The 18,359-nt window shown below is 38.8% G+C and overlaps 2 protein-coding genes across 2 annotated transcripts; both read left to right on the top strand.

The window, feature by feature from the left end:
• Positions 1-1,037: 1,037 nt before the first annotated feature.
• On the top strand, positions 1,038-4,405 carry LOC128470979 (C3a anaphylatoxin chemotactic receptor-like). Its single transcript, XM_053452824.1, has 2 exons — positions 1,038-1,102; positions 3,031-4,405. The coding sequence occupies exon 2, from the start codon at positions 3,040-3,042 to the stop codon at positions 4,297-4,299; it is 1,260 nt and encodes a 419-aa protein (XP_053308799.1). The 5' UTR covers positions 1,038-1,102; positions 3,031-3,039; the 3' UTR covers positions 4,300-4,405.
• A 3,786-nt stretch (positions 4,406-8,191) lies between these two features.
• LOC128471863 (C3a anaphylatoxin chemotactic receptor-like) lies at positions 8,192-11,447 on the top strand. The gene is made up of 2 exons (XM_053453841.1): positions 8,192-8,257; positions 10,116-11,447. Exon 2 carries the CDS (start codon positions 10,125-10,127, stop codon positions 11,349-11,351), a length of 1,227 nt encoding a protein of 408 aa, XP_053309816.1. The 5' UTR covers positions 8,192-8,257; positions 10,116-10,124; the 3' UTR covers positions 11,352-11,447.
• The last annotated feature ends 6,912 nt before the right edge of the window (positions 11,448-18,359 follow it).

The raw sequence follows: 18,359 nt of genomic DNA, 5'->3' as shown, positions 1-18,359 counted from the left end.
CTATAACAATGAAGGGAAAATTATTTTGTAAATTATTATTTATTGATTTACATCATATTGCGAAGCAATGCACAATCGGTAAACAGGATATAATACAGAAACAAAAGGAGTTTATAATCCAGAAGATAACCATAATATGAACAAACACGAAACATAGTGGTGCATGGGGGAGAAGAAGGACATCTTATGATCTTAGAGTCTGTTAGGAGGTTAAGGGGAATTGAGAAATAAGCCAAGGGAATGGTCGGTAAGGATGATTTGATGTGTTCGGCAATGAGAAAAGTGCTATTGAGTCTGGTGGAAAAATGGCTCCAGAGACCAGTGGGCTGGACAGGTTTTGAGCATGCCAGGTCTCCTCTCTGCCACTTTGACCGTATCCCCTTCTAACATCCTAACTCCACGGTGGGGAAATCAGGAATGCCCTTGGAAGAGAATATAGATAGAAAACCTTCCTGTGACTGTGTCTCCTTTGGCTAAACTACATGTTGATACCGGCTCGGATTAGCCATCTGGCACACCGGCCGTACGATGGCCGCCATTGCCACACACTTCCCTTTTATGCTGCTCCAGATGCATATCTGGTGTTGTAATGTGTGGCCAGTGGCTGGATATGCTCACCGGCTCATTAGGTGAGCTGAACTTATGCCATCAGGTGCCTGCTGGCCATCACTGCCAGTCCGACACTGTGTTCATAAATTAAAATTATGATTATGCGCAGAAGTCAATGGCCTGGAAATAGCTTAATATCCCAATGTAAATGTCACATCACTTAGTAAAGGGGCTACAGTAAGTGCTTATAGCAAAAACTAAGCATTAAAAATGAATAAACTCATCTTTCTTTTTTCTCTGTTAAGTGTCAATCTTCCCAAGTAATGCTTGTTAACTACAGGAAACGCTTATTAGATACAAGAATAAATGGCGATTTTTGAGTTATTCCATTAACATCTCATCTCTAGGGATATAATTCACACTAATTAATTGAGGTGAAAGCGGATAAGTAGGAGAACATCTTGAACCAGGACCTCAGATGGTAGAAGAATTTTGTAAGCTTTGGTACGACTTCTCAGACGCAAGAACATCGTCAGTAGCTTCAAAGACTTAGGTAAGAAATTTAGGATATGATACTAATTTGACATTTTCAGGATCTGTAATTAAGTCTTTATTTATACGATTCGAATTTGCTAAGTTGTCAAGCTGTCAATTTTCAATGGTGTAGTTTAATAAAATGAATTGTCTGGTGGAGAATTTTTAGAATGCCATTCATTATGATAATTAGTTACCTTTCATTGAATAAAATATATATTTTAATTTTAACTGTAGACGTAAAAGGTTTTCAGGGGACAGAATTAAAGCCCTGTAATCATTTCGAAATTTGTATCAGACAAAAATAAATAAAATGTAATTAAATTAAAAATATTATATATATTTATATATATTCAATATACATTTCAGCTGAAAATACTATACACAGATAATATTATCTCACACTTGTGTCTAGACATAAAAAATAAGGTTAATTGTTAAAGAGTGTTAAACATGATATTTTGGAGTAATTTACTGGAATGGAGATAACTTTTATTTTTACATATTGGAAATAAATATACCGTATTTGCTCGATTATAAGACGACCCCCAAGATCTGAATATTAATTTAGGAAAAAGAGAAAAGGCCTGAATGTAAGACGACCCTATAGGAAAAAAGTTTTATCAGTAAATGTTAATTCATGTAAACTATTTTTTTTAATAAAAGCTATGATTGAGAAAAATATTTTGTTTTTAATTCCTTTTATTTTTTAACCTGCCCCCCAGTTATGCACATCTGCCCCCAGGCTTGTCACTCTGCCCCTAGAAATGCCTTATACCCCCTATATGCCACTGTGCCCCATGATGCCTTATACCCCTATATGCCACTCTGGCATTTAGGGGGTTAAAAGGCATATTATGAGGCAGAGTGGCATATAGGTAGGTAAAAGGCATTTCAGGAGGCAGAGTGGTGTATAGAGGGTTAAAAGGCATTTCTGGAGGCAGAGTGGCATTAAGGGGGTTAAAAGGCATATCATAGAGCACTCTGCCTACAGAAATGCCTTATGCCCCCCATTTAACCCCCCCCCCAAAAAAAAAACTTGCCGGTGCTTCTGCTGCAGCCGGAAGGAGGTGCGGTTAGCAGCGGGGTTGTCTGCGTCCATCGCGCAGACCTTCCCCGGCTGTCAGAGAGAATTCCCCAAGCGGCACCAGAAGATCTGCAGTTCAGGTAAGGTGGGGGAGTAAATGAATGAATATATGTGTGTGATAGCATGGATCCGTGTGTAGGGGGCACAGGGAGGCTGAAAGTGATGTGCATGTACTGGCTGCCTGTGCATGATAGGAGTACGATTGCTAACAATTGCTAGCAGCTAACATCAATCACACTCAGATCATGCCCAGGCAGCCAGTACAATAACTTTATGTTATATAGTCTTATACATGGGAGCGTCTTATACTTGGGGAAATACAGTATTAATAATAATAATAATATTAATCGAAATGTAGGATTGTATAGATGTTAGCTCCCTTTTAAAACTCCTTAAATAAAACCAGGATATGATTATATCCCAGGTGCCTCTAGACACAGATTTCCCCAATGCTCAAAATAATTACATTGAATAGAAAGCATTTAGAAGAAACACAGAAGCAGGAACTATAAAAAAAATAAGAATGGAATGATTACATACTTTCCAAGTTTAGAAAGGCTAGTCCCTTTTTCCTCCTCTGATGGCCCTCTTTTCTAGGAGAATGTTTGCTGGGTATGAGGGTTCTACAGCCATAAAAGTAACAATAATGTGTTTACAAACAAATCTGGAGACAAAATCCAGTAGGTCTCAGTAAAGCCCCACCCCCAGGTCACACCATAGCCACGCCCCCTAAAAGTGCCTCTCTTGTACTATTTTAATGTATGTGAACATGCTCTGAAATAGGTGGGTGGGGCTAAGTATAAACCACTCCCCTTTGTGATAGATCAGTCTCTATTTCTATTTTTTTCCTGTTCTTTCAGGTTTCAGCCATGAGAACGGAGAATGTGGCCGTCCAATACGCCAGCTTTATATTACACATCCTCACCTGTGTCATCGGGGTGCTGGGTAACGCCGCTGTTATCTATGTTTATGGTTTTATAATGAAAAAAAATAAGTCTAAAATCTGGTTTCTGAACCTGGCCGTAGCGGATTTCGTCTTCGTCCTGTGCCTGCCGCTGAATGCAGTGGCAATATTTACGAGCAACTGGCCTTTCGGGCCCCACGTGTGTAAACTGTATCACTTCCTTTCTACATGTAACATGTATGTCAGTATATTCACAATTACCGCCTTAACTATTGACCGGCTCCTGTCGGTGGCCAAACCCATCTGGCATCATAAGTTCTTCTCCCAGCGGTTCTCTTACTGGATCTGTGCCTTCATTTGGGTGTTAACGGTACTGGCCAGCCTTCCGACATTATTTTTTAGTGTTGAATACAAGACGGCTGAACACACGGAATGTAGACTGTTTGATATTGGACATATTAATAATGAGGTCAATAAGGACCAAACACTTGATGACTACAGTTACTATCTAGAAAATTCCTGGATTTATGACGAAAACCAAACAGAAATAACCAGTAACCAATCACTGAGCCCCGTTGATTGGTCAAACAATTTTTTCAGTGGATTATGGATGCCAGAGACAAACCTAACAGAACCGGATATTAACCAAACCTCAAGGGGACTTGATGGAAACACTACAGGGGTTTTGGTCTTGAGAAGGGAAATGTTTAACAATTCAGGTGGCCCATTTTTCATTCTTCCGGGAATTCCATTTGAAATTCCAAAATACTTTGTCACTGCAATTTTGAACCTCGATGTATGGAATAGAATGATGCATATAACAGAGAGTATTATCTTACCTCTTTTAGTCATCGGTTACATTATCCCTCTCTGCACAATCCTGATTTCCAATGTAATAATTATCTTCCGGGTTAGAAAATCCCAAAGACAAAAGTCTTCTAGACTGTATCAGATTACAGTGACAGTGGTGGTGGTCTACTTCCTAACGTGGACACCACTGGTTGTTGGGCAACTCACGTTACTGGCGTGTGCTCGAAGTATGGACTTTGACCTAATGAGAAAAGTCTATATGATTTTGCCTTTACTATACAGCATTGGCTATACTAATAGCTGCTTAAACCCTATTATATATGCGCTGGTTGGTAAACAGGTTAGGAGAGCACTTAGAGAATTTGTTAGCTCCTTGCAACAGAGCTTTTCCAGGAGTTCCCACAACAACCATTAAAGTTTCAAGCGGCTCAAAATAAAATATTGGACTTATTCATTAGATTCTGATAGTTTTCATGACAATACCATTGAAAAATATCTTGTTTCTGTTCTGTAGGCCTAAGACTTCTTGTGACTTATTGCGATTCATGTGAACTTCACAGCTGTACTTTGATGTATTACTGTAATAAACCTGCTTGCTTACCAGATAGTGGGTCATTGTCTACTTAACCTCAGAGAAAAACACTGAAGTGGGGGTAAGAAATAGTTTGTTGAACTCATATCCATTGTATGGAGCTGACCAATAAAGGTTATGATTTTTGCAATGGGTACCGGCACGTTGACTATAAAATAAAAACAACACCAAATCTGCAATATGGAATGGCTACAGTACACAATGTACTATAAATAATATTCATAAATAATATAACCTAAATAATATAATATAACATATATAAAACATAATCATCCAAAAGGCTGTCAGTCCACCATACTCTTAATTGATGCTAGCCAAGGACAGAACTAGAGGGCCATATGCACCCAAACCAATGGTGCCTCTAATTTTTCCAGAAGTCTTACGTTGTGCAACTTTTTTCCTGTTACAAACGTATCTGCACACTGAATGCTTGGGCAAATGAAATTGTTTCAAGATAACTCTGACACAACTTTTTCCTTATGGCTAAACTCATCACCCACAGAGTCCCTTCACCCCTTCCTTCACAGGGCTCCCTAACATCAAGTAATACTTAATTACATTAAGCAAAAGTACAAATCTCAGGGGTTCTGTGGAGCTTCTTGTACTGGGAGGCTGTTCCACAAATCCACCACCTTCTCGGTAAAGTAAATCTTTCTTATATTAAGACTTTATTACATTAGATTAACGTACACATCTCAGGGGAAGCATAATTAATATGCACATTACAATTAACCATTTCAGTGTCTGTGATGAAAGCTGTGGATTAATTTACCTATAGAGACAAGTAAGGATTACATTATAGTGTAGGGCATCCTCTACTGCAAGCACTATGTGTGTCCACTACACACCACTCTCCTTTCTCCTGATGTTTTTCTTGGCAGCAGCACACTATCTCAGATGCTGACCTCCCCTTTCTTGACTCCCTGTCAATATGTGCTCTGCATCTGTCCAGGGAGATCAGAGGAGACCAGAGAACGCTCTATTGAAAAGAAAATGTAATTTCAAGTTTTCCTCCAAAACCTGTGATGTGATGACCATAGAAAAATGTTATACTTTCACAAGACAGACATGGTTTACTGCAATTAATTTCATTTTACAGATATAGTTGTTGGAAAAATTATAGATTATAATAATAGTAATTAATGATAGTAATATATGACGAGGAGATGATATCATGGTAAAGCGTATTATAATTTCAGTTCTGCTCTTTGGCTACTCTATACCACTGTGCGTTATCTTATTTTCCAATGTAATAATTGTCTTGTATGCTAGAAAATCTCACACGGAGGAGAAACTCATCTGAATTATAATGACTAAGGTCTTGGTTTATTTCCTTACTTGGACACCATTAATTTTAGCGGAGATTGTCATGTTAGTAGCTGCTCGGAATGTGAAGCCTGACCTGATAGACCAAGTTTATACTATTTTGCCGATCCTTACAAGCTTTGCCTATAGTAACATCTGCCTTTAAACCCTATTTTATATATATGTGTTTGTTGGCAAACAGGTGAGAGAGGGACTCAAAAAGGTTATTAGGTACAGTTTCACGGACAGTTACCTAAGTGTGTCTCAACACCTCAGCAATCAGCGAGATATTTCGGTGTAGCCTGCCAAGTCTGACCAAATGGTTCATATTGACTCCCTGTCAATATGTGCTCTGCATCTGTTCAGAGAGATCAGAGGAGACCAGAAAACGTTCTATTGAACAGAAAATGTTGCAGTTTTCTTCCAAAACATGTGATGTGATGACCATAGAAAAAGGTTAGAATTTCACAAAACAGACATGGTTTACTGCAATTAATTTCATTTTACAGATACAGTCTTTGGAAAAATTATAGATTAGAATAATAGTAATTAATAATAGTAAAATATGGCGAGGAGATGAGCGCTGGACTAATGAAAGATACCTGTACGATTAAACAGCAAATGTATAAATCATTTAGCGTTTTGTAGAGCTTATAAAATTAATCATATAGGAGGATCAAACACTAAGCGGTACTGATGATTACAGTTACTTTCTAGAAGATTCCTGGATTTTTGACATAAACCAAGCAGAAATAACTAGTAACCACTGGTCACTGAGCCCTGTTGGCGGACCAACCTATTTTTTCAGTGGACTTTGAATGCCAGAGACAAACCTAACAGAACCGGATATTAACCAAACCTCAAGGGGACTTGATGGAAACACTACAGGGGTTTTGGACATGAAAAAGACAATGTTTGGCAGTCCTAGACGCCCACAAAATACCTTTCCGGAAATTCCATTTACATTAAACAAATACTTTCGCAATGAACTTTTGACTGACAAGAACCTTGATGTATGGAATAGATTTATGCACATAACAGAGAGTATTATCTTATCTCTCAGAAGTTAAAGGCCGTGCGGGCGACTCTATTGGTCGCCTGCAGGGGCCTCCTCAGGCATCGACCATTAACCCCTGCAATGCTGCCTAGATAAGGTAGGCTAGATGGGGAAGGGACCAGGGAGATTCGTAAACGAAGACGAACACAAAGATTCTTCGTGGCGTGTGTCTTTGTATACGTTTTGCCGCCGCCATGTTTGTATGTTCAGTATTCAGGCTGAACAACGAAAACGCATCCTTTGTGTACAAATGCACAAGTCTATTTATTATCATTATATGTGATTTATATCGAGCCAGTAGTTTACGTGGCTATAACAATGAAGGGAAAATATAAAATTATTTTGTAAATTATTATTTATTGATTTACATCATATTGCGAAGCAATGTAAACAGGTAAACGGTAAACAGGATTTAATACAGAAACAAAAGGAGTTTATAATCCACAAGATAACCATAATATGAACAAACACGAAACATAGTGGTGCATGGGGGAGAAGAAGGGCATCTTATGATCTTAGAGTCTGTTAGGAGGTTAAGGGGAATTGAGAAATAAGCCAAGGGAATGGTCGGTAAGGATGATTTGATGTGTTCGTCAATGAGAAAAGTGCTATTGAGTCTAGTGGAAAAATGGCTCCAGAGACCAGTGGGCTGGACAGGTTTTGAGCATGCCAGGACTCTTCTCTGCCACTTTGACCGTATCCCCTTCTAACATCCTACCTCCACGGTGGGAAAATCAGGAATGCCCTTGGAAGAGAATATAGATAGAAAACCTTCCTGTGACCGTGTCTCCTTTGGCTAAACTACATGTTGATCCCGGCTCGGATTAGCCATCTGGCACACCGGCCGTACAATGGCCGCCATTGACTTCCCTTTTATGCTGCTCCAGATGCATATCTGGTGTTGTAATGTGTGGCCAGCGGCTGGATATGCTCACCGGCTCATTAGGTGAGCTGAACTTATGCCATCAGGTGCCTGCTGGCCATCACTGCCAGTCCGACACTGTGTTCATAAATTAAAATTATGATTATGCGCAGAAGTCAATGGCCTGGAAATAGCTTAATATCCCAATGTAAATGTCACATCACTTAGTAAAGGGGCTACAGTAAGTGCTTATAGCAAAACCTAAGCATTAAAAATGAATAAACTCATCTTTCTTTTTTCTCTGTTAAGTGTCAATCTTCCCAAGTAATGCTTGTTAACTACAGGAAACGCTTATTAGATACAAGAATAAATGGCGATTTCTGAGTTATTCCATTAACCTCTCATCTCTAGGGATTTAATTCACACTAATTAATTGAGGTGAAAGCGGATAAGTAGGAGAACATCTTGAACCAGGACCTCAGATGGTAGAAGAATTTTGTAAGCTTTGGTACGACTTCTCAGACGCAAGAACATCGTCAGTAGCTTCAAAGACTTAGGTAAGAAATTTAGGATATGATACTAATTTGACATTTTCAGGATCTGTAATTAAGTCTTTATTTATACGATTCGAATTTGCTAAGTTGTCAAGCTGTCAATTTTCAATGGTGTAGTTTAATAAAATTAATTGTCCGGTGGAGAATTTTTAGAATGCCATTCATTATGATAATTAGTTACCTTTAATTGAATAAAATATATTTTAACTGTAGACTTAAAAGGTTTTCAGGGGACAGAATCAAAGCCCTGTAATCATTAGAAAATTTGTATCAGACAAAAATAAATAAAATGTAATTAAATTAAAAATAATATCTATATATATTCAATATACAACTACATTTCAGCTGAAAATACTATACACAGATAATATTATCTCAAACTTGTGTCTAGACATAAAAAATAAGGTTAATTGTTAAAGAGTGTTAAACATGATATTTTGGAGTAGTTAACTGGAATGGAGATAACTTTTATTTTTACGTAAATATACCGTATTTGCTCGATTATAAGATTCATGTAAACTATGTAAACTTTTTTTTTTAATAAAAGCTATGATTGAGAAAAAATATTTTGTTTTTAATTCCTTTTATTTTCCAACCTGCCCCCCACTTATGCACATCGGCCCCCAGGCTTGTCACTCTGCCCCAGAAATGCCTTATACCCCCTATATGCCACTGTGCCCCATGATATGCCTTTTGACCCCCTATGTGCCACTCTGCCTTCAGAATTGCCTTATACCCCTATATGCCACTCTGGCATTTAGGGGGTTAAAAGGCATATTATGGGGCAGAGTGGCATATAGGGAGGTATAAGGCATTTCAGGAGGCAGAGTGGTGTATAGAGGGTTAAAAGGCATTTCTGGAGGCAGAGTGGCATTAAGGGGGTTAAAAGGCATATCATAGAGCACTCTGCCTACAGAAATGCCTTATGCCCCCCATTTAACACCCCCCCCAAAAAAAAAAAAACTTACCGGTGCTTCTGCTGCAGCCGGAAGGAGGTGCGGTTAGCCGGTTCCCCGGCTGTCAGAGAGAATTCCCCAAGCGGCACCAGAAGATCTGCAGTTCAGGTAAGGTGGGGGAGTAAATGAATGAATATATGTGTGTGATAGCACGGATCCGTGTGTAGGGGGCACAGGGAGGGGGCACAGGGAGGCTGAAAGTGATGTGCATGTACTGGCTGCCTGAGCATGATAGGAGTACGATTGCTAACAATTGCTAGCAGCTAACATCAATCACACTCATATCATGCCCAGGCAGCCAGTGAAATAACGTTATGTTATATAGTCTTATACATGGGAGCGTCTTATACTTGGGGAAATACGGTATTAATAATAATATTAATCGAAATGTAGAATTGTATAGATGTTAGCTCCCTTTTAAAACTCCTTAAATAAAACCAGGATATGATTATATCCCAGGTGCCTCTAGACGCAGATTTCCCCAATGCTCAAAATAATTACATTGAATAGAAAGCATTTAGAAGAAACACAGAAGCAGGAACTATAAAAAAAATAAGAATGGAATGATTACATACTTTCCAAGTTTCCCTGTTTAGAAAGGCTAGTCCCTTTTTTCCTCCTCTGATGGCCCTCTTTTCTAGGAAAATGTTTGCTGGGTATGAGGGTTCTACAGCCATAAAAGTAACAATAATGTGTTTACAAACAAATCTGGAGACAAAATCCAGTAGGTCTCAGTAAAGCCCCACCCCCAGGTCACACCATAGCCACGCCCCCTAAAAGTGCCTCTCTTGTACTATTTTAATGTATGTGAACATGCTCTGAAATAGGTGGGTGGGGCTAAGTATAAACCACTCCCCTTTGTGATAGATCGGTCTCTATTTATAATTTTTTTCCTGTTCTTTCAGGTTTCAGCCATGAGAACGGAGAATGTGGCCGTCCAATACGCCAGCTTTATATTACACATCCTCACCTGTGTCATCGGGGTGCTGGGTAACGCCACTGTTATGTATGTATGTGGTTTTATAATGAAAAAAAATAAGTCTAAAATCTGGTTTCTGAACCTGGCCGTAGCAGATTTCGTCTTCGTCCTGTGCCTGCCGCTGAATGCCGTGGCAATATTTACGAGCAACTGGCCTTTCGGGCCCCACGTGTGTAAACTGTATCACTTCCTTTCTACATGTAACATGTATGTCAGTATATTCACAATTACCGCCTTAACTATCGACCGGCTCCTGTCGGTGGCCAAACCCATCTGGCATCATAAGTTCTTCTCCCAGCGGTTCTCTTACTGGATCTGTGCCTTCATTTGGGTGTTAACGGTACTGGCCAGCCTTCCGACATTATTTTTTAGTGTTGAATACAAGATGGCTGAACAAACGGAATGTAGACTGTTTGATATTGGACATATTAATAATGAGGTCAAAAAGGATGAAACACTTGATGACTACAGTTACTATCTAGAAAATTCCTGGATTTATGACGAAAACCAAACAGAAATAACCATTAACCAATCACTGAGCCCCGTTGATGGGTCAAACTATTTTTTCAGTGGACCGTGGATGCCAGAGACAAACCTAACAGAACCGGATATTAACCAAACTTCAAGGGGACTTGTTGTAAACACTACAGGGGTTTGGGGCTTGGGTGTCCTTTTTCCGGGAATTCCATTTGAAATTCCTAAATACTTTTTCCCTGCAATTTTGAACCTCCATGTATGGAATAGAATGATGCATATAACAGAGAGTATTATCTTACCTCTTTTAGTCATCGGTTACATTATCCCTCTCTGCACAATCCTGATTTCCAATGTAATAATTGTCTGTCGGGTTAGAAAATCCCAAAGACAAAAGTCTCCTAGACTGTATCAGATTACAGTGACAGTGGTGGTGGTCTACTTCCTAACGTGGACACCACTGGTTGTTGGGCAACTCACGTTACTGGCGTGTGCTCGAAGTATGGACTTTGACCTAATGAGAAAAGTCTATATGATTTTGCCTTTACTATACAGCATTGGCTATACTAATAGCTGCTTAAACCCTATTATATATGCGCTGGTTGGTAAACAGGTTAGGAGAGCACTTAGAGAATTTGTTAGCTCCGTACGACAGAGCTCTTCCAGGAGTTCCCACAACAACCATTAAAGTTTCAAGCGGCTCAAAATAAAATATTGGACTTATTCATTAGATTCTGATAGTTTTCATGACAATACCATTGAAAAATATCTTGTTTCTGTTCTGTAGGCCTAAGACTTATTGTGACTTTTTGTGATTCATGTGAATTTCACTGTGACAGGGCCAGGCTAGCTGGCTCATATGTCCGTGTAAAGTTTAGCCGGGTATATTTTATGTTGTGTTTATTGTGTAACCGGCCCAGAGACTGAATGTGGCTGCAGCTCTAGCCTTCAAAGGAACAATCAGGTAACCCGGCTGGGGCTCTTATTCGGCCAGCACAGCCCTGTTTGCCCAGACGGCACCCGCACTACATTGTATTCCTTAATCCCCTCACCTGATACATCCCCTGTATACTGTTGGGATTTGTGATGGGATGTGGGTGATGGGATTGGGGGTTGGGTTCGGTGCACATTGAATTAAGGATATATATAAATTCTGCATGTTTGAACTAAAAGAGTTCTTGTTTTACTACGAATGGTGGTCTGGCTGATCCGAGGATAGCTGAGTGCTATCCATATGAGGGACTGACTGGTGATTCGTCAGTCCTCAAACTGGGGTACTCAGCCTTGGGTACGGTGACCCTGTAACATTCACAGCTGTACTTGAATGTATTACTGTAATAAACCTGCTTGCTTACCAGATAGTGGGTCATTGTCTACTTAACCTCAGACACCAAATCTGCAATATGGAATGGCTACAGTACAAAATGTACTATAAATAATATTCATAAAGTAACAGAAATAATATAACCTAAATAATATAATATAACATATATAAAACATAATCATCCTAAAGGCTGTCAGTCCACCATACTCAGAAGGATGGCACTACCTATTAACCACAAGTGTAACTGACGCTAGCCAAGGACAGAACTAGAGGGCCGTATGCACCCAAACCAATGGTGCCTCTAATTTTTGCAGAAGTCTTACGTTGTGCAACTTTTTTCCTGTTATAAACGTATCTGCACACTGAATGCTTGCGCAAATGAAATTTAACATAACATAATAAAACATAACCATACAAAAGGCTGGGTCCAAATAAATTAAAGAAAACAGTATGGCACCATCAGTAAAACACCATACACAGCAGCACGGCACAACCTATTAACCGCAAGCTCATAACTGATGCTTGCCAACTATGGTGTCAATGCTCCCAAACCGGGCTTAGAGTCCCCGCATCTAAAATAACAACCCACCAAATTTTCAAAATATAAAAGAGGCCTCCCACGCTCCCAAATCTGTCACCCCCATGTTCCTCACGGGAAGGCAAATTGGTAACCACACCCTGACTTAAATATTCAAGCTCCACCCACCCTTCTGAATTGCTGGTGTCATCATTTATCTCCAGTATCCTTTTAATGGGTCAAGATTTTTTTTAAAAAATGTGAGAAAGGTCTTGGTGAACTGTAAAGCAAGGATTTTACACCCAATCTGGATTTCTGGGAATTACAGATATGATGTAAATTGCTACATTAAAATAATGCAAAAATAATTGCTTACTAAAAAAAATCACATGGTTTTCTTAGTTCTATTGTGTAAAATCTTGTTGTTAGATGTGGACGCACTGAGTAGATCTATCTACCAGATCAATGCATTTTCCAGTTCTAGAGTCTGTTGGATCTTCTTTGTTACAGGTGTGAAATACTAATGATAGAACCAGAAGATGATTTGAGGTGAAACAAAGGTGCATGTGATTAAAGTTCAAGAAAAAAAAGTAAGGTAACAGAATAATGAAAATCTAGAATGTACCAAAAGACAACTCTAACGCTTACAATGAGCCAAGCGGTTGGAGGGTATCAGGTGGAATTGAGCAGGGAGTGACCATGACCAGAAGAAAGAAGAAACTGACCCAAAAGACCCTGAGAAGCAGGGCTTTACTCCGAGACACTAGTTCTACTCCAAAAATTGCTCTATTCTATTTTTTTTTTATAAATGCATATACCAAAATCTACGCATAATATAACCTTCTAGCAGTGATATTATAAAAGTAAAAAATGTAAACACCCACAGAATGTAAAATTTTCAGTGACTCCACCAATCAATGAGGTTAAGTGATACCGGTCTCATTTAATGTAATAAAGACATTAGCGTTAATTAGAAGATAGATTAAATATTAAACAGCAATTACAGCCGATTTCCATTATGATCACAGAAGGAAAGAAGCATTTGTGACAGCAGATAAATAGGAGGGTCCCTTGATCGTACATTGTAGATCGTAAAATAATTTGCAGGTTTTCATTCTTAATTTTGCAGAGGAAGAACAGAGAGACTTCTCGAGACACAAGTAAGATATCTTCTCTATTAGAAACGATTAATGAGAGAGAGCTGTAGATTTGTGAGTGACGACCCAATCAGCAAGAAACTCATGAATGATTCCTTGTGACCAATTCTCAAGATGTAATACAAATTATTGAATTACGGAGGATTTTAGTTTTAGTTTTTTTACACGCTAAATAGAATACCACAGTGTTAAGATGAATATGTCCAACTGACTTTTATAGAATAGCTTTCCTCCTTAAATTACATTTATATATAAAATATGTATGAATTATATATGTTATATATTAATAATATATTGATATGAATAATATCCTTGTTATTATATTTTTAATTTGAATAAATATATAAAAGAGCTTTGATAATGTCTTTCTTTTTGAATATATTATGTTTCTTGCTTATTGTCCCAGAAGGAGATATTTGGTAATAACAGGCATATCTTTCAAGATAAATTTTATAGTCTTCTTTAGCTCTTCAGTATTGGTAATTTTTTTCTTATTGATAAATATAGTTTTGAGAAGTATAACCAACGGGATTATGACATCCTATCATGTTTGTTGTGTAGCGTATGTCAATGCATTGGGAGACCCTCGATATCTGTCAAATAATTGAAGATTTTTCCATTTTTTTAGGTTCCCATCATGGTTTTAAGTAACCTGGCCATCAAGTATACCAGCTTTGTGTTGTCTGTCATCTCCTGTGTCGTTGGGCTACTGGGTAACGCCGCCGTCATCTGTATCATTGGACTCATACTGAAGAAAAATAAATATAAAATCTGGTTTCTGAACTTGGCCGTTGCCGATTTTGTCTCTCTGCTGTGCCTGCCGCTAAGTGCCACCTCCGTGCTGACCGAGAGCTGGCCCTTCGGGCTTCACATGTGTAGAATACATAACTTCCTAGCTATTTGCCACAAGTATGGAAGTATTTTCACCATCACCGCCCTGACTGTTGACCGTGTCCTATCCGTGGCTAAACCAATATGGCATAAAAAGTTCTTTTCTAAAAGTTTTTGCTACCTGACCTGCGCTGTGATTTGGGCTATAACAATACTAGGTAGTCTTCCGGCGATATTCTTCAGCATCGGCGATGAAAACTTCTGCGGATTGTTTGATATTGAGGAAATCGGCAACGAAACCACTATTGGAACACATGTCAACCATGGAGAAGGGAGATATAATTTGACCGAAAGTAAATGGATTAATAGATCATCTCTACCAGTTGTAGGCCATGAACATTATGGAAGTATTCCAAACTCCAGTGAGACATTCGCATTATGGAAACAGTCGGTGTTCACAGTAGAGTGTATCACTGTAACTATTTTAGTGATTAGCTATTTTATCCCCCTCTGTGTAATTCTGATTTCCAACATAATAATTGTACGGAATGTTCAGAAATCCCCGAAAGTAAAATCTCCCAAACTGTACCGGATTACACTCACGGTGGTCTTAGTATATTTCCTAACTTGGACGCCACTCGTTGCTGATGAGATTATCATATTGGTGGCTGCTCGTCAGATGAATTTCAAGCTCATGAGCAAATGCTACAGTATTATGCCAGTCGTGTATAGCTTGGCCTATACAAATAGCTGCATAAACCCTATTATATATGTTTTGGTTGGCACGCAGGTCAAGACAGGACTGAAAACATTTATTAGCACAGGGAGGCTGAGATCTTCAGGAAGTTCTCAAACTACTCCGACTCCTCAACAATCAATTTGAACTAAAGGGAAGGTTGTAAATATAAGAGCAGTGGAGATGTCGGACCACATGGTCCATTTGAAGGCAATAAAAAATACATCGACTGAATAAGCGGCCATGCCCAATGTATAGTTCAATGACACCGACATGATGTAAATCATACAAGAAGATCCAACTGGATTAGAAATGGATGCTAAACTTCATATCTCCTCTGCATCGTCTCCCACATGGACACTCCAGTATGGATCCTATGCTTTACCTAGGCTCATTTAATACTATAGAACTTGAAGGCCCTTCTATTACTTTCCAAATAGTGGCCTCTGGTTATTTAGTAATAACCCTATTAGTTTCCGTAGACCTGTGTGATTATATACGTGTTTATTATCATTATATGTGATTTATAGCGTGCCTGTAGTTTACGTGGCTATAACAATAAAGGGAGAATATAAAATTATTTTGTAAATTATTATTTATTGATTTATATGGCACCATCATATTATGAAACAATGTACAAATGGTAAACAGGATATAACACAGAAACAAAAGGAGTTTAGAAACCAGAAGATAACCATAATATGAACAAACGTGAAACATGGCGGTGCATGGGGGAGAAGAAGGATGTCTTATGATCATGGAGTCTGTTAGGAGGTTAAGGGGAATTGAGAAAGAAGCCAAGGGACTGGTCGGTGTTTGTCAATGAGAAAAGGGTCCTTGAGTCTCGTGTAGAAATGGCTCCAGAGACACGAGGGCTGAACAGGTTTTGAGCATGCCAGGACTCATCTCTGCCACTTTGACCGAATCCCCTTCTGACATTCTCTAACACTATGGTGGAAAAATCACGAATGCCCTTGAAGGAAAATGAAGATAGTAAACCTTCCCGTGATCGTGCCTTCTTTGACTGAACTACACGGCTATACCGTCTCGGACTGGCACACCGGGCATAAGATGGCCGTCAGCGCCAAACATCTACCTTATATGCTGCTCCAGATGCATATCTGGTGTTATAATGTGCGGCCAGCAGCTGGATATGGCCAACCACTCATTAGGTGAGCTGAAATTATGCCATCCGGTGGCCGCTGGCCTTAAAGTGCCAGGCTCGCCTCATCACTGTGTGTTCACATGCTAAAATGATGGTTATGTGCAAACGTCAATGGCCTGGAAATGGCCTGTGTACAGCTTAATATCCCAACGTAAATGACACATCACTTAGTAAAGGGGCTACAGTAAGTGCTCATAGCAAAGACTAAGCATTAAAAATGAATAAACTCATCTTTCTTTTTTCTCTGTTAAGTGTCGATCTTCCCAAGTAATGCTTTTTAACTACAGGAAACGCTTATTAGATACAAGAGTAAATGGCGAATTCCGAGTTATTCCATTAACCTCTCATCTCTAGGGATATAATTAACACTAGTAATTGAGGTGAAAGCTGATAAGTAGGAGAACATCTTGAACCAGGACCTCAGATGGTAGAAGAATTTTGTAAGCTTTGGTACGACTTCTCAGACGCAAGAACATCGTCAGTAGCTTCAAAGACTTAGGTAAGAAATTTAGGATGTGATACTAATTTGATATTTTCAGGATTTGTAATTTAGTCTTTATTTATACGATTCGAATTTGCTAATTAGATTTCTCATGATTTGTGTTCTGCGCAGTTTGCCTTCTATGTAAGTTTTGTTGTTGAATAAATGGAATCAAGCTGTCAATTTTCAAGGGTGTAATTTAATAACATTAATTGTCTGGTGGAGAATTTTTAGAATCCCATTGATTATGATAATTAGTTACCTTTAATTGAATAATATATATATATATATATATATATATATATATATATATATATATTTATTTTACCTGTAGACTTTACAGGTTTTCAGGGGACAGAAAATAAAGCCCTGTCCCCTGAAAATTGGGACATCTGGTTGCACTAATCTGTAATCCTATATTCTATAGTAATCATTACAAAATTTGTATCAGACAAAAATTAATAAATTAAATTAAAAATAATATATATTCAGATTAAAATACTATACACAGATAATACGGTATTATCTCACACTTGTGTCTAGACATAGAAAAATAAGGTTTATTGTTAAAGAGTGTTGAACATGATATTTTGGAGTAATTTACTGGAATGGAGAACTTTTATTTTTATATAGTGGAAATATAATATTTCATTGTATATTTGCATAAAGTGGTTAAATGTGAGCATTTCACTTTTTGTCATCAATCATCATTCCCTGGTACATTTGGATGATAATAGAGGATTTCTGTGCTCTCTCTGATGCTTTCCGGATCTTAATTTTACATTTCTCCATCTCAGTTTCATCCTCCCTGGAGTCAAGGAGCCGCAGTTTATAATATGGACTAGCGTGTTTCTGAGTTATAAAACCAGTACACTGCATGTCCAGTACTGTGCTGCGGAGATTCGGATTTAGGATTTGTAAATTAATACATATTGAGCACATACCCTCCATCATTCCAGGTGCCCAAATTGGGGTTTGGAAGTCTGACAAGGCCTGATCCAGCACTTAAATCGGACAAGACATGGTAAACGGTAGACTTGTGCATTCGTATTCGGGCGGGCATGAAAACGAACACAAAGGGTGCGTTTTTGTTGTTCAGCTCAAATACCGAAGAAACGAACATGGCGGCGGCAAAACATATACGAGGACGAAGACACACAACACGAAGAATCTTCGTGTTCGTCTTTGTTTAATCTCCCTGGTCCCTTCCCTATCTAGCAGCATTGCAGGGGTTAACGGGAGCGGAGATACGTAGGTTCCCCGTCAGGCGTTAAAGGGCTGTGAGAGCCACTCTATTGGTCGCCGGCAGGGGCCTCCTCTGGCATCAACCAGATTTTTTTCCTCACGCGCTGCTCTGCAGGACCGAGATCTCTCTCTATTTCTAATATTTTTTCCCGTTCTTTCAGGTTTCAGCCATGAGAACGGAGAATGTGTCCGTCCAATACGCCAGCTTTATATTACACATCCTCACCTGTGTCATCGGGG

This window comes from Spea bombifrons, chromosome 13 (genome assembly GCF_027358695.1).
Source record: "Spea bombifrons isolate aSpeBom1 chromosome 13, aSpeBom1.2.pri, whole genome shotgun sequence".
Taxonomy (NCBI): Eukaryota; Metazoa; Chordata; class Amphibia; order Anura; family Pelobatidae; genus Spea; species Spea bombifrons.
This window is presented reverse-complemented; position numbering and strand designations above follow the sequence as displayed.

Coding starts and splice junctions, on each gene's coding strand:
- LOC128471863 (XM_053453841.1), top strand. CDS start 10,125: ATGAGAACGGAGAATGTGGCCGTCCAATACGCCAGCTTTATATTACAC.
- LOC128470979 (XM_053452824.1), top strand. CDS start 3,040: ATGAGAACGGAGAATGTGGCCGTCCAATACGCCAGCTTTATATTACAC.